Raw genomic sequence first — 14,509 nt, 5'->3', positions numbered from 1 at the left:
ATTTCATAAATAATTTAATAAAACAAATGTGATGTTTTAGATGTTGATCAGTTATTCTACATACTTAATTAAATTTAAATAAATTTGATTTTAAATAAATTCTAGTTTACAAAGGCCGGTGTCATCGTCATGCACCACGGGCGGACTGCCGTCGTGCGACTCAGAAGAGCACAGGCGCAGGGCAATAGGGTGGGATTGCCGCCGGTGGCGTAAACTTCGCTGAAATGTGAAAAGAGACGGCACTCCAGCATTGGCGTGATCTGAAGCTATCATTTGAAGTTCGGTGCTGTTTGGTTGGCACATTTCATGGCGTGATCTGATCACACCGTCAATTGATTACGTCGGATATCGTTTGGTTGCCGATCGGTTGCCGGTTGGCACTCTACTAAAATTCGGTGCGCGAATTTCGCGCGATCGTGGGCGGTTTGTGCCCGCGCTCGCATTCTCGAGAAAAACAACTGCCTCACGATTACCCCAGCTGGAGTCAAAAAGAGATTCTTTTGATATTGGCACCGTGGAGGTTATTCAGGATTTCAGGTTACACAAAAAGGATAGCATTTTTAAAGAGTAAAGTCACCTAGTGTCGAAACACGACGATTTAGCAAGCTACAATTTGAACTTTCTTGGGTCCTCTCACAACCAGCAAACTGCCGGTATCCAAAATAGTTCGTGGTACTAGCTATTGCCGTGGCATGTGATGTGAGCAAAAGGACACATCAGGCCCCGGTGTGCTTTTCAACTAGCCAAAAGGGCAGCATATATCGCTACTTTGGAGGAAATGCCTTGCTGATGCTTTCTTCCAGATCATAAAATTCAAATTTTGATGATGATAGGGAGCTGGAGCTAGGTTCAACCGCAACCTCAATCTAAGAAATTGGCTGCAAAAGAAAATCATGTTCAGTAAAGGATGTCATTATTGCTAGTGGTGTATTAAGCAACAGGGTAAAACAATCCAAACTTTTTCAAAGACATTTTCTGCTGCATCGGATTCTTCAGTCAACAAATACTTGTATATCCACCAAAGGTTTGTTCGAAGATAAAAGTATGCCTCCCTATGCTCTGATCATCGTCGAGTCATCAAGGAGGACCAGAAAATAAATTCTTAGAACCTTCACAAATTCTACTTCTATCCATGAGTATTATGATTGCCAACCCTTAATTGCACATATGTTAAATTCAGCAATGCGCAACTGAAACTAAGATAAAAAGTTGAATGGTTTTGAGTTCACTTCTTTTTATATATTCCAGAAAATTCCCAAAGCAGCTAGTAGTCCTGTGAGTACTAATTGAATTTTATTTTTGCATCAATTTTGTCTCCTAAACATCCAAGAAAGGCAGTAAACCTTGTATCCATATCCAAATATGTACTCCAATTATGGTTATCCTCTACCATTGTAATGTTAAGAGAGAAGGTATACATGTAAAAGTGATACGGTGACTAGCATCCCTAGTGATTAACAACCTCAAAGAATCATAATCGCAGAGGCATTTGGAACAAACTGATCGTGTAGACACTGATGAAATCTTAACAATGTACCTGTGCATGCACTAAGGGGCTGTTTGGTTCGTGGCTAAATGTGCCACACTTTGCCTAAGGTTAGTCGTTCGAATTGAAGAACTAACCTTAGGCACAAAAGTTAGGCAAAGTGTGGCAAGTTAGCCATCAAACCAAACAGGCCCTAAGTGCAGTTTATAATGTTTGTTGGCGATGAATGGCCATTTTCTTCATCAATGTCATACAGGCAATGTTCTCAACAGCTGAATTGCACTACTCCATTGTGGGGCTTCTGTACGAACAATCCGCTTCAACAGAGGCACTGCTCCAGCAGCAATTATTGCTGGGTGATTCTCTGGATCCATGCTCAGATTATATAAGATAGATAAGATAGCCTCCAGTGCATCTCCATCCGCCTCTTCAAGCATTTTCACCAGTGGAAATATGCCTCCAGAATCTGCCACTGCTCTTGTATATTCCAGCACACCACCAGATATTATCTTGTTGAGCTCTATTACAGCACTTCTTTTATTTTCAAACGAAAGTGATATCATCATTTGCTCAATTAGCCTTGGAATAGTCTCATAGATAGTTATCTCCATATCTATACTACTAACACCATGATCTCCTGATAAGCCAGCTCTGGATTCTAGCTTAATGAGGCATGCCGCAAGACAATCCTTTGACTGAAGGGGGAAATTTGATTTGAGCGTTCTTCTTAGCAAAGAAGTGATTTTTTCACCGTTTATGCTGCGGATGAAAAGATCAAAGTTCAATAACTTTGAGAGTAACCTCACAGCTGCAGACACAGCCTCACTGAGTTCTTTTATAACTACACTAGGAATTTCAAAGTTCTCAGAGTCACTTCTGGTCCCTATTGGATAGAGAAAACATAAAGAAATTTTAGAGATAAAGATATATGATAGAAGCATTTCAAGGTTTCTGGGATAGAAAACTACCAGAAAATGACATTAAATTGTGATATCTCAGAATGCTAGTAAATCATAATATTTTGTTGGAGAAAAATCAACAGAAACTAATTTGTTAGTACCATTATTGGTTAACACCATATATGCCAAGCATATCTGCATCATAATTTGTAATGTCATGTTATATTTTTACTTATTCTACAACATTAATGAACAGCATACCACATACAACCACCAAAGGCACCATCATTCCAGAACAATTTATGCAGGGATGACAGTGATGTAGGTCTGGCTGTGACTAAAAGATCTTACTGATGGCAGTGAAAACATAGAACTATGGAACAGAAAATATATTTCTATTAGGGTAGCCATGAATAGCTACCCAAATTCACAACTTGATTAATTTTAAAAGTTGATGTGCATGGATAAAAAATGAACCCTACGTAATATGGTTGATATGAAAATAAAGTTTATGTTCATTACTTCCATTTTTTTGTACAAACCAATGGACGTCAACAAATCTCGATGTTTTCTGGTAGTTCAAATCCTTTTTGGTGATTATAATACACTAATAGGCTATTTTTACACTTCAAACAAATGCATTAATATAATACTCAACATCTTAACAATATGTGTAGTAATTCATGTCAGGTCAAGACACTACCATAAAGCTTTCCAGTGCATAAAAACTTTTTCTCGAATACGCAAGAGAATTGCGTATTTTATATTAATAGAAGAAGCAAAATCACAAAAGTTATAGCCAAGAGGCCACACAAGAATTACAGGGGATAACAGGAGGAGAGAAACAAAGACAAACATAACAGCCCCAAACACACAATCACACAAGAAGCACAATATCACCTAGGTAGCAACATCTGGCAGCGACAGACCATTGGCACCAGCCAGCTTCCAAAGCATAATATCATGCCCAACCATGGCTAAGGCAGCAGAAAGATTTGGACTCATCCCATTGAAAACACAATCATTCCGATGCTTCCAAAGACACCACGCCCCCAAGATCACTATGGAATTAAGGCCAGCCTGAGAAGATCCCCCCACAGGAGTGGAGATGCCTTTCCACCATGCCATGAAGTCCTCTTCACCCGGTTGCGGTGCCACACCAGCAAGCCCAATCCTTTGGAGAAGGATAAACCAGAATTGCCGAGCGAAAACGCAAGACAGCAGCAGATGGTTGATCGTCTCCTCCTCCTGGTCACAAAGGACACAAGCGTCGAGATGGTCGAGGTTGCGCCTAGCCAACCGGTCGGCCGTCCAGCAACGGTTGTGGGCAACCAGCCATAAGAAGAATCGACACTTTGGAGGCGCCCAACTTTTCCAAATAAGATCGCAATGCTCGAAAGTGATTGAGCCCATGAAGATCATCTCATAAGCAGACTTTGCTGAATATTGGCCCGAGCTTGAGAATCTCCAGATATGCTTATCAGGGGTATCAGGCAACAACAACACCTCTGAAACAGCTTCCGCTAATTTAATGAACTCAGCGATGACCACAGCAGTGACCGTACCACGAAGATCGTGAACCCAAGCCATATCAGTTAAACCCTCAGCGACCGTTCTCTTGTTAGCTACTCTCATAGGAACCATAGCACAAAGGTGGGGGGCCAGATCAACCAGGCGCTGCCCTAACAGCCATCTGTCACACCAAAACAAGGTGTTGCTGCCATCTCCAACTTCAGAGACTAAGGCAAGATCGAAGAGAGACTTCACCTGATCTGAAAACTGGAGTTGAAAAGAAGCCCAAGCCTTGTCCGGACTAGTCTTTTGAAGCCAAAGCCATCTAACACGAAGAGCCCAATTCAAAGACTGTAAATTAGAGATGCCGAGGCCGCCCAGCTCCTTAGGTCTAGTGACTTTAGGCCAAGCAATCAGACAATGACCTCCATTAGTTTCGCTTCTGCCACGCCAAAGAAAATTCCTCCTGATTTTATCCATGGCCTTGAGGGCCCAAGAAGGGAGATCTAGAGCCATAGCATGATAGACAACAGTAGCTGTCAACACAAATTGAACCTGGACCGCTCTTCCTGCCTTAGTCATAAGATCAGCCTTCCAACCCGGGAGAGAGTTCGCCAAGCGGTCAATGAAGGGCTGTAATTGCGCTTTATTGAGCCTTTTTAAGGACAGCGGCAGCCCCAAATATTTAAAAGGGAATTCCTCCAGCTTGCAAGGCAGATGATCCTGAACAGTGGCTACCTCCGACTGTGAGCACCTGATAGGGATAATACTACTTTTCTGAATATTTGTTTGGAGACCGGAAGCTTCACCAAACAGCCTGAGTATATCCCCCACCAGAACAAGGTCATCCGCTGTAGGTTTGATGAAAAGCGCAACATCATCCGCGTAAAGAGAGACTCTATGCAGAAAGGATCGAGTTGACAGGGGCTGCAACAGCCCAGCTTCAACAGCTCGCCCCACCATGAGGTTTAGAACGTCCATCACCAAAATGAATAACATAGGGGAGAGGGGGTCTCCCTGCCGCAGCCCTCTTCTGTGTGGAATGAAGTCCCCTGGAATACCATTAAGGAGAATCTGAGAGGAGGATGTGGCAAGCAGCCCACTCACAATGTCACACCATCCAGCACCAAACCCCAGACTCCGCAAGACTTCCAACAAGAAGGGCCATGATACTGAATCAAACGCCTTTGATATGTCCAGTTTCAGCATAATTGTTGGCTGATTCTGAGAATGAAGGAAGCGGGCTGTTTGTTGGACCAACATGAAGTTGTCTTGAATAAATCTTCCCTTGATGAAAGCACTTTGGTTCTTGGACACCATACTATCAAGCTGACCTCCCAACCGGTTTGCAAGGATCTTCGTAATTAGTTTGGCAAAACTATGAATGAGGCTTATAGGCCTAAACTCCTTGGCATTAGACGGGTTCTCAACCTTAGGAAGGAGGATAACGAAAGCTGAATTGAGAGCCCGAAAATTCCGAAAGTCCTTCCTCCAAACTGCTGCAACAGCTGCCATGATGTCCTTCTTAATGATTGGCCAACACACCTTATAAAATCTTCCCGTGAAGCCATCGGGCCCCGGCGCTTTGTCAGAGGGCATCAGCTTGATGGTATCCCAAACTTCTTCTTCCGAACATGAGCTGACAAGGTGATCCAGAAGATGGTGTTGGATCCCAAGGGCCTCAAGATCAATAGAAGACTCCCTGTCACTGCTGCTACCAATCAGCTCCGTAAAATAATTGAGCAGCACCTCCGCCTTATCATCATGACTAGTAACCAGCCCATCACCATTAGACAACTTGGCGATGAAGTTCTTCTTCTTCCTATAACGAGCACATGCATGGAAAAACTTGGTGTTGGCATCACCATGTCTCAACCAAGCCACCCTAGAGCGGAGTCTAGCAACTGTACGAATGAGCGACGCCAATGCCAAAGAATGCTTCTTGAGTCTGTTTAACAGCCAAATCTCCAACTCAGAAAGCTGCCTGAACTCCCTCGCAAGCTCGAACTGGTAGATAATCTCTCTTGCCAACGCACGCTGCTTACTAAAATTTCCCACTTTGCGGTCACTCCAACTTTGCAGGCCTCTAGCAGTGGCTTTCAATTTAAGAGCTAGGGACTCCAGGGGGCAAGCAGTCGCTTCCACCGAATCCCAAGCTGAAGAAACAGTCTCCTGAAAACCATAAAACTTGGGCCAGAAAGACTCAAAATGGAATCGTTTTTTGCCATGGAACACATCTTTCAGACCTAAAACAAGAGGACAATGGTCTGAATCATCGGAGGCTGCACTTTGCAATAAGCAACCAGGGAATTGCTGCTCCCAGTCCACAGAGCAAAACACCCTATCCAGCTTGACAAGAACCGGAGAAGAACTGGTTGATGAACTGACCCAAGTGTACTTCCTGTCGCGGAGAGGAACTTCCTTAAGAGTCAAATCATCAATAAAGCGCCTGAACCTGCCCATCATAGCACGGTTTATGTTTGAATTACTCTTGTCATCCTCTTTGTAAATGAGGTTGAAATCACCCCCCACCACCCAGGGACCAGCACACTGAGCACGGACATCACGAAGTTCCTGCAAGAAGGCCACCTTATTGTCATTCCCCTGAGGCCCATAGACACAAGTCAGCCACCAGGGCCCACCATCAGAAGGGCAAAACTGGACCGAAGCACAGTGCGCATCAACACGACTAGCACCAACCACACCAAGTTTAGATCTCCAAGCAATAATTATCCCACCACTAGCACCAACAGAAGGCACATAGATGTAGTTATTATCAAAGTCGGCCCCTAGCAGTTTGAGAATGAAACCCCGGGAACACTCCTCCATTTTTGTTTCTTGGACACAAATCACATCAGCACTGACAGAGTTCATCATTAGCCGAACACCATCCTGTCGAGCCGCGGAATTCAGGCCGCGCACATTCCAGAAAATCAGATGATTTGGATTCATTGCAACAAGAAAGAGACGACCGACAGGAGCCGCAGCGCAGTCACATACCACAGACCATCTGCCCACCAGCCTCCACTGACGTCTCAGGCGCGGGCCAACCAAACAGTGCAGCCAAAGCAGTGATTTGGACGACCGAGAGCTGTTGGGGGAAGAGACTGGCATACCGATCTTGATCTTTCATGGTGATTTTGACCTCCACAACGTCAGAACCAAGCGCACGTAACAGGGACTTCCTGCAGCCTGAAGCATCAAGTTTCCCATGCTCAACAGGCAGGCCAGCAACCCTGCGACTCCGGCGAGGGGCATGGCTTGCCTGGGCGGTCTTGGATCTTCTTCTTGAAATTTTTGGCACAGGAAGGAGCGATCCCACCTTCGACGTGATGCGGTTGATGAACTGTTCGGCAGGGGCCCGCGGTGGGGTGGCCACAGCCACCACCCGGCTCCTCCTCCGAGAGTAGGACAAAGGCGGATCTCTGAGGCGGGACCATGCCCCCAAGACGGCCGCCACTTCAATCCCATCATCACCCAAAGGGCCAGCAGGGACAGCAGCGCCATCGGGGACGCCACTGGGGACGCCATCAACCACCATAGGGGCCTCAGTAGCAGCGCCAGGAGCAACATGTACCACATCCCCCGGTGAAGGCTGCTCCTCTTCAGGCACATGCACGACGTGCAACACCGACGTCACAGCAGGTGTCACGTGGCACGTGGTATGCACCGGCGGGCCAAGCCGCGAGTGCACGGGTCCCCTCGCAGACCCCCTCGACGACCGCCCGTCGCCGGAACATCCTCCGGAGCCAGCCAAGCGTCGCGGCGAAAAACCCCTGGGGTCGTCGCCCCCCTTGGCAGGAGGGGGCGGCGGGGATGGCGGTCCCACCGGCCCACGCTCACCAAGAGCAACAGGAGTGGCCTCGATCAAAATGGGGTAGACAAGACACAGCTTCTCCGACGACTCATCCAAGCCATGCACGGGTTCCTTGATAAAGAGATCAACTTCACGGCGGAGCTCCGACCCATCGGCCCACCATGCCAGGACACGAAAGACATCGAGATCACTTCTGTCCAAAGAGCACTGATGCACTGACTTGATCAACCCAAGATTACACAACAACCGCTCCACAGTTGAGCGATCCCAAGCATGCGCCGGAATCCCTCTCAGCTCAACATTTGCTAACAACGGGAGAGAGCCACCCGTCGCATGGATGAAGCGTGACCAACGCTTGAATTTCAGACTGAAGCCAGGAGCAAGGAAATGTCTGCCGCCATTGAAAACCCTCACAGCTAACTCCTCGTCAGGGAGAAAAAGAATGAAATCCTCAGGGTTGGATCGATGAATTCTCAACAGGCCACGATCAACATCGTATGACCGCGCAACTTCGTCCAAAACCATGTCAGGAGAGACCATAGGACGGTTACCAGTGATGGAGACGAAGAGGGCACGTCGGAGATCAACTTCCTCCCGAGCAAACCCCGCCGAGAACTCCATGACGCATATAGGTCTCAGAGCGGGAACATCTCTTACAGCTGCAGTCCGCCCAGCCCTCTGGCTTTCCAATACGCCAGAAACGAAGGCCGGCGGGGAAGGGGGAGGAGGAGGCCCCCTGGAAGCCTCAGGCCTACGACGCGGACCCCTCCGCCGCTTGCGCCCCATCCTGGACTGCGAGCCCTCGACGACAGGAGCACCATCCTCATTGTTAGGAGTAGCCCCATGCACAGGAGCAGAGACAGCCGCCCCAATAACGCCGTCCGAAGAGCTCGCCGGGGTGATCCGCCGCCAAACCGAAGTACGCCTGATGACGCCGGCCGCCTGGTCCTTCGCAGCCCCGCGTGGCAGAGACAGGCGATCCCACACAGAAGACCGAAAGGGACGATCCACGAGACACGCCGCCGCCAAGTGCCCCGGCCGCCAACACTTGAAACATCTCGTGGCCCTGCAGCAGTCCGCCACCCGGTGTGACGACGACAGGCAGTTGAAGCACCTGCCATGCAACTCCGCCGGGACCGGCTGCCGCCTCTTCGGCAAGGCGGCGCGACGACGAGCGCCTCTGCCCCGGACCACTCGCCAGCCATCATCAACATCGGGAACAGCGTGCTTCGGCGAGTGAATGTGGCGCGCCGCGGCCAGAAGAACGGCCTTCACTGGTGGAGTGGGGTCCTTGATAAGCACGGGGGGCGGCGCCTGGGAGGCCGTAAGCAGCACGTCCCTGAAGGACATGCGCCCGTCCATCGAACCAGGTATCGCCACACCCGCCGGAGAAGAAGACGCCGGGAAGGGGAGGTAGGGACCTTCATTTGACGCAGGAGACACTTCCTGCCAACGATGGAACTTGGACCGACCCGCAGTCAGGGACGGCCGCGCCGCCGGGGACAAGGAGGAGGTGGAAGTCGGCGCCTTCCGAGAGAGGATACGCGGTGGTGAGGTGGTCGCCGGAGTCGGAGTGACCACCGGCGAGCGGTTGGTGGCGTGGGAGGAGGCGCCGGACGGGGAGGAGGTGAGCGGACGGGAGGGGAGGGGAGGGGACGGGACGCGAACCCGAGGGGACGGGACGCGAGCGCGGGGGCCATAGTGCATAAAAACTCTTAACAAATATTACTACTAACTACTCCCGTCCCAAAATAGTAGTCGTTTTAGGTCTTTTTTTTTACCTAAAAAGACGTTTTAGGTCTTTTTTTATGTCTATATTCAAATGGATGAAGATGAACCTAGACACATATATAAAACACATAAATCAAGTATTGTATGAACCCATTAATTAACTAAAACGAATTTTAATTTGGGACGGAGGGAGTATTTCATAACTATTTCATGACATATATAAATGATACAGGGAAAAGAAGTAATGTACGCATTTGTAAATCTAATGCAAGACTGGATAAAAAAATACCATGAATAACCCCTATTTCAAGAATAGCTTCAATTACTGAACCAGTGCAAGCAGCAGTCATTGCGGTGGCATGTTGCTCCGAAGCTGCTATATGGTCAAGTACACAACAGACTTTTGCTTGCAACCTTGGCGATGCTTCCTTTAGAACTTCCGTTAAGTGTGAGATAGCATCAAAATCAAAGATCAACTCGCTACAAACATTGAAAGAATCGCATCACTATAAAATTCCAACGGGCACTACACCACATAAATTATAAAGTATCAAGCTTGTGTGCCCAAAAGAGAAGCAAAGAAGCCAAAGATGACAGCGCAGTACCCATGGACTGCATAAGTTGTGTCTTAAAGATCTGTGTGTCCCAAAGAGGGTCCTCGCTGAAACTTTAGTATGTAGAACCACAGCATAGTTGATATGTTTGCCAACAATCATACTGTCATTGATAAATGCAGTGACAGAGAGCAGCAGTAGAAGATAAATTGGTGTTACCGCGATAGAGAAAGACGTGGTTATGGGAGTATATTCAAATGCTAGTAAGGAACAAAGGTGCCAGATCAATGTGGCTAAGAAAAAAAAGGCAGAATTTTTTGGGGAAGAGTAATACAACATTGGCCATAGCACTAATAAGGTATTGTAAATAAAAGAGCAAACTCATTTATAACTGAAGACCCAATTGATAATATGCATGCATAAAACTTAAACATTATTAACAGACCAATCGTGCAAGGTCTCACACATTTATATAAACAATATAAACTGAATAAACAGTAAGACATTTAATGCGGTAATATTATACCATTTCTCATGTGTGCATAAAACTACAACAACACTTTATTATGAATTAAGGGAATGGAAAGATTTCCCAAAAAAATATAAAAAAAAGTAAAGAAAGGCACATGCATAGCCACAAAGGCTCAAACGAACCTGGACATCTCTTGGTTAACAGATGTCTTTGCACTGTTTTCACTATCCTTATAACCTTCAGTATCCGGCTAACAAATTGAGAGCATTAGAGTGCAGTGATTCAATATAAAACAAATACAAACCAGGGATGTGCAAAATAAGCCTGACTCACCACAGCAACCATGCAAATCCCCATGTCAAACATTCGAGAAAGTATATAAATTATCTGCACAAAAACTGTTAGTCAGAAACTCAGAACCCTAGCCATGACAATGTTATTCTTATGTGTAAGAAAAATGTCATGCTGGAAACCAATACCTTCTCTAGTAGTTCTACTGGAGTATGTCGATCCTTGACTATATTTACAAGCAATTCTAGTCCACCTTCTGTTTTGATATTATGGCAGACTGTGGCACTACAAAGGATTGTGAAGAAAACAAGGAACATATGATAGTAAAATGAATCCAGCAACAAACAGAACTACAGAAGAACATACTAAATATGATTGAGTAGCACCCCAATATATAATATATGCTATTAAAGCAAGCACTTCACAGCTTATCAAATAGATAACACTTTAACACTATCCACATCCACATATTAAACAGTTCATCAACAATCACTTATTAGTCTAGAACCAACATTACAGTCAACTAGACTTCATTATCTGTATCTTCTGCTAGCCTAAACAAGGAGCACAAGTGCATTTGAATAAAGCTGATCTGTTGGACTATTCATAAAAATGGACCAAGTAGCCACCCCCACCCCCAAAAGAAAAGGTTCTGAATATGTTCCAAAACATGCATTGTTTTTCTTGTCAAATATGCAGGAGAGCTGTGTACCATTTTATTAAAGTAGAAAATAAACTTTAGTCATTGTAACATATGTGCCACACAGGGAAATAAACTACAGGAAACAAACTAGGTACAAAAAAACAATGTTCTATTAGATAAACAAATAGATGCACATAGACATAAATATAGGTGTTTAGAAGGTGATACATCAATACATTTTGTGAAACCTTTGTTTAAAAAGGCAACACCTAGCTCCGCCTAGGTGCTAAAAGGAGCAGCTCGCCAAGCACCTAGGCATTTTGTTTAACCATTTTCCACCTAGAATATTTTTATGATTGATTTATATACAGAAGTGGGAGAATTAGAGATGGAAAAAAATGGACTATGGATATGGTCATAGAACTCATGGGTGCCTTATAATGTTATTAATATGCCAAATTCCTCTGTTTAACATGACATTACTCTAGAGATCAAGAAAATTATAATCTCCTAGAAACACCTTATTATAAGTGACAGCACCCATACAGAGTTGGTTACCAGCAAAGTGGTACCAAGATTTGTTCTAAAGAGCATTAAGTGGTATGATTACCTTGATTAAAGACTTAAAATAAGGAAAGATAAAATACCTTACACATAATTTTTCCAACGCATAAGCACCAGCTTCTCTAACATGTACATCTTTGTGCTTGAGCAGCTGAAGTAGAGGTTTAACAGCCCCAGCTTCCTTGAATGAGGTACGCATATGTTCATTTATTGATGCATCACCCATTGCTCTAGCAGCCTTTTTGATTGCAGAGACATCTTCAAGTCCAAGGATTAAAACTAACCGTGCAACACCATCTACCCATGGCAAAATGGTATACATGTCATTCTTTTCAGATCCAGATTCCTCTTGTCCTTGATCATCCAACTCAATAGCTCCAACACGTGCAAGGAATTGCTGATTAGAACGTCCTATCATAGCATTAATTTTAGCTTCATCTGGTTTTGTATCGTTCTCATTGACACTCAAGCCAAGGAGCAGTTCGGTAGCACCGTACTTTGAGGGATGAGAACTCCGCTGAATCTTAGAGCCATCAGGAAAAGAGGGCCATGAATGAGGGAGAGGTTTAAAGGCTTTATATGCAGCTGAGCCAACCAAAGGAACCCGAACTAGACCCTCCTCTATTATAAGGCTGTAGTAACAATCATCAGTGGCCAGCTGTATTAGTGAACTTTTAGCTTCCTTTCTAATAATCTTATAGTCATCTTCTTTGGTTTGCAAAAGATGAACCTAAAAAAACAACCCCGAATGATTATTTGGAACAAATTTCAGGAAGTATATAATAACAAGTGGCAAAAGCACTTTGTAGTCCAACAAAATATTAGCATGACTTAAGATTTAATACAGCATTCCATGTTTTAAACATTAAAGCATGACATAAGTATGTGATTATTAGCATTGGGATCCTACAGCTTACCAATTTTGGGATGACGCCTACTTCAACCAAAGCTCCATGACTAGAGGAACTCAAAGCTAAATTTGATATGATACCACCAGCGGCTTCTTTGACTTGTATGTCTTCTTCATCCAGGTAACCAACAATCTTCATTAGGACATCGCTCTTCAGAACCTTGTACCTCCATTTTTCATCAATAGAAAAGTTCCAAATGGTACACAAACACTGCTCTAGAATCTGCAAGAGGAAACCATTATGTTTCCAGTTTCACAATGCATTACGTAGTTCAAAATTGTTTTTATATGTATCATGGATATCAACTATTACCACGCATGCCAGACATGGTAACAGCCAGTTATATTACTTTACAACAAACATGGAATGGAGAGAAAAAGATATTGGAGTTGTAGTGATTAAATTTGCAGCTACCTTGGGGGTTATTGTAGATTTACAGAGAAGATTAATGATTTCTTCCATTGCTCCACTCTCACCAGCCATCTTCCTATATATGTGAACTGACGTAATGTTACGCAGAAGACCTGTGGCTGCTTCGCAGGCAAGAATGGACTCTGATTTCAGGAGGCTAATGATGAGAACAATACAACCAGGGAATTGCATTATCTCATCGATGCTCTTCCTTCCACCAAGGGAGTATTGATAGAGTGTGCAAACAGCATGCTCCCTATCACGGGTGTCATTATCCAAGCCAAGCAATCGAACGAAGAGACCAAGGTATGCAGACCCAGAATTTGTGGCACCAGCAGAGTGATCAACATCCTAACAAAACCAACGATGTGTTGAGACAACAGCAACTCTGAAAGAAATTGCACTTCCAGAATCCATTCTGAATTTCAAAAGTTCGGAACAACTGAAATGAGCTATAAAAGAAACAGTGGTAACAAACTGTCTTTTATAAGCGAAACGCCCACATGTAAACTAATTTCAGAATTTTGTTAGTTGCATTTCAAAACATTCTGAAAATTGCTGTAATACCGCAATTTCTTGCTAACATGGAGCAATTAAAGCATTCTATGGACATTAGGGTTCAGAATAGAGAATACACAACATTGCACCTGTCCTGAAGAACCCTCCCCTTTTGCGAACGCGCCGGCAAGGAGAAGGCGGCGGGCGTGGGTGGCCCCACACGATAGCCTGGCCGGAATAGCAGGTAGAAGGCGGTGGCGGCGGAGGTGAAAGCGACGGCCAAGGTGGTGGTAGCGCGGCAGATGTGAGAGGCCGGGGGATGCAGCGGCGACCGCCGGCAGCATGGCGACAGAGAGAGTTCAGCAAAGGCGCGTCGTGTGCTGTGGGAGGCGATAGGATTCCGAGGGCGTGTTCTGGAAGAACAACAAACGTTTCTCCAGGCTTCTAGTCTCGAACACCGAATAAACTGCGATGTGGCTCGGAAATCCTATCTAGCGGCCCAGGTACGACTCATCACCCTGTTTTATGAAGAATGTACGACCATTTCTCGTAATTCTAACGAAAATTCTGTGTAACAATAAAATAATTTATGCTAATCTAAAATATGAAAAAGAAACTACACAATTGTTTTTTGATTAAAGATAAAGATTTTCTATATTTTATATTATTCGATAAATTTTATATATCTTGTTTATATTTTAGAGAGTCGTCATCGTTTTT

General features: G+C 45.0%; 1 protein-coding gene across 4 annotated transcripts; it reads right to left on the bottom strand.

The window, feature by feature from the left end:
* Positions 1-479: 479 nt before the first annotated feature.
* On the bottom strand, positions 480-14,291 carry LOC103646122 (ARM repeat superfamily protein). Of its 4 annotated transcripts, none has more exons than XR_562004.4 (10): positions 13,939-14,291; positions 13,295-13,642; positions 12,887-13,102; positions 12,053-12,699; positions 10,951-11,047; positions 10,805-10,858; positions 10,654-10,721; positions 9,735-9,925; positions 959-2,369; positions 480-878 (listed from the first exon to the last, which is right to left on the bottom strand). XR_562004.4 is itself a non-coding variant. In XM_008670840.4 (9 exons), the coding sequence occupies exons 1-9, from the start codon at positions 14,131-14,133 to the stop codon at positions 1,735-1,737; spliced, it is 2,451 nt and encodes an 816-aa protein (XP_008669062.1). In that variant the 5' UTR covers positions 14,134-14,291; the 3' UTR covers positions 480-1,734. The 4 variants fall into 4 exon arrangements, 1 of the variants encoding a protein (XP_008669062.1); XR_562005.3 differs by having other exon boundaries at positions 480-1,059; positions 1,538-2,369; XR_562003.3 differs by having other exon boundaries at positions 1,538-2,369.
* Positions 14,292-14,509: the final 218 nt, after the last annotated feature.

The sequence above is a fragment of the Zea mays genome, chromosome 2 (genome assembly GCF_902167145.1).
Source record: "Zea mays cultivar B73 chromosome 2, Zm-B73-REFERENCE-NAM-5.0, whole genome shotgun sequence".
NCBI lineage: Eukaryota > Viridiplantae > Streptophyta > Magnoliopsida > Poales > Poaceae > Zea > Zea mays.
Note: the sequence above shows the minus strand (reverse complement) of the source record. Positions and strands in the feature narration are given on the sequence as shown.

Excerpts from the sequence above, each read along its gene's own strand:
- LOC103646122 (XM_008670840.4), bottom strand. The coding sequence starts at position 14,133 with ATGCTGCCGGCGGTCGCCGCTGCATCCCCCGGCCTCTCACATCTGCCG. Across the intron at positions 11,048-12,052 it reads TTGGAAAAATTATGTGTAAG|TGCCACAGTCTGCCATAATA; the intron begins GTATTTTATCTT and ends AATCCTTTGTAG. Across the intron at positions 2,370-9,734 it reads TGAAATAGGGGTTATTCATG|GGACCAGAAGTGACTCTGAG; the intron begins GTATTTTTTTAT and ends TCTATCCAATAG.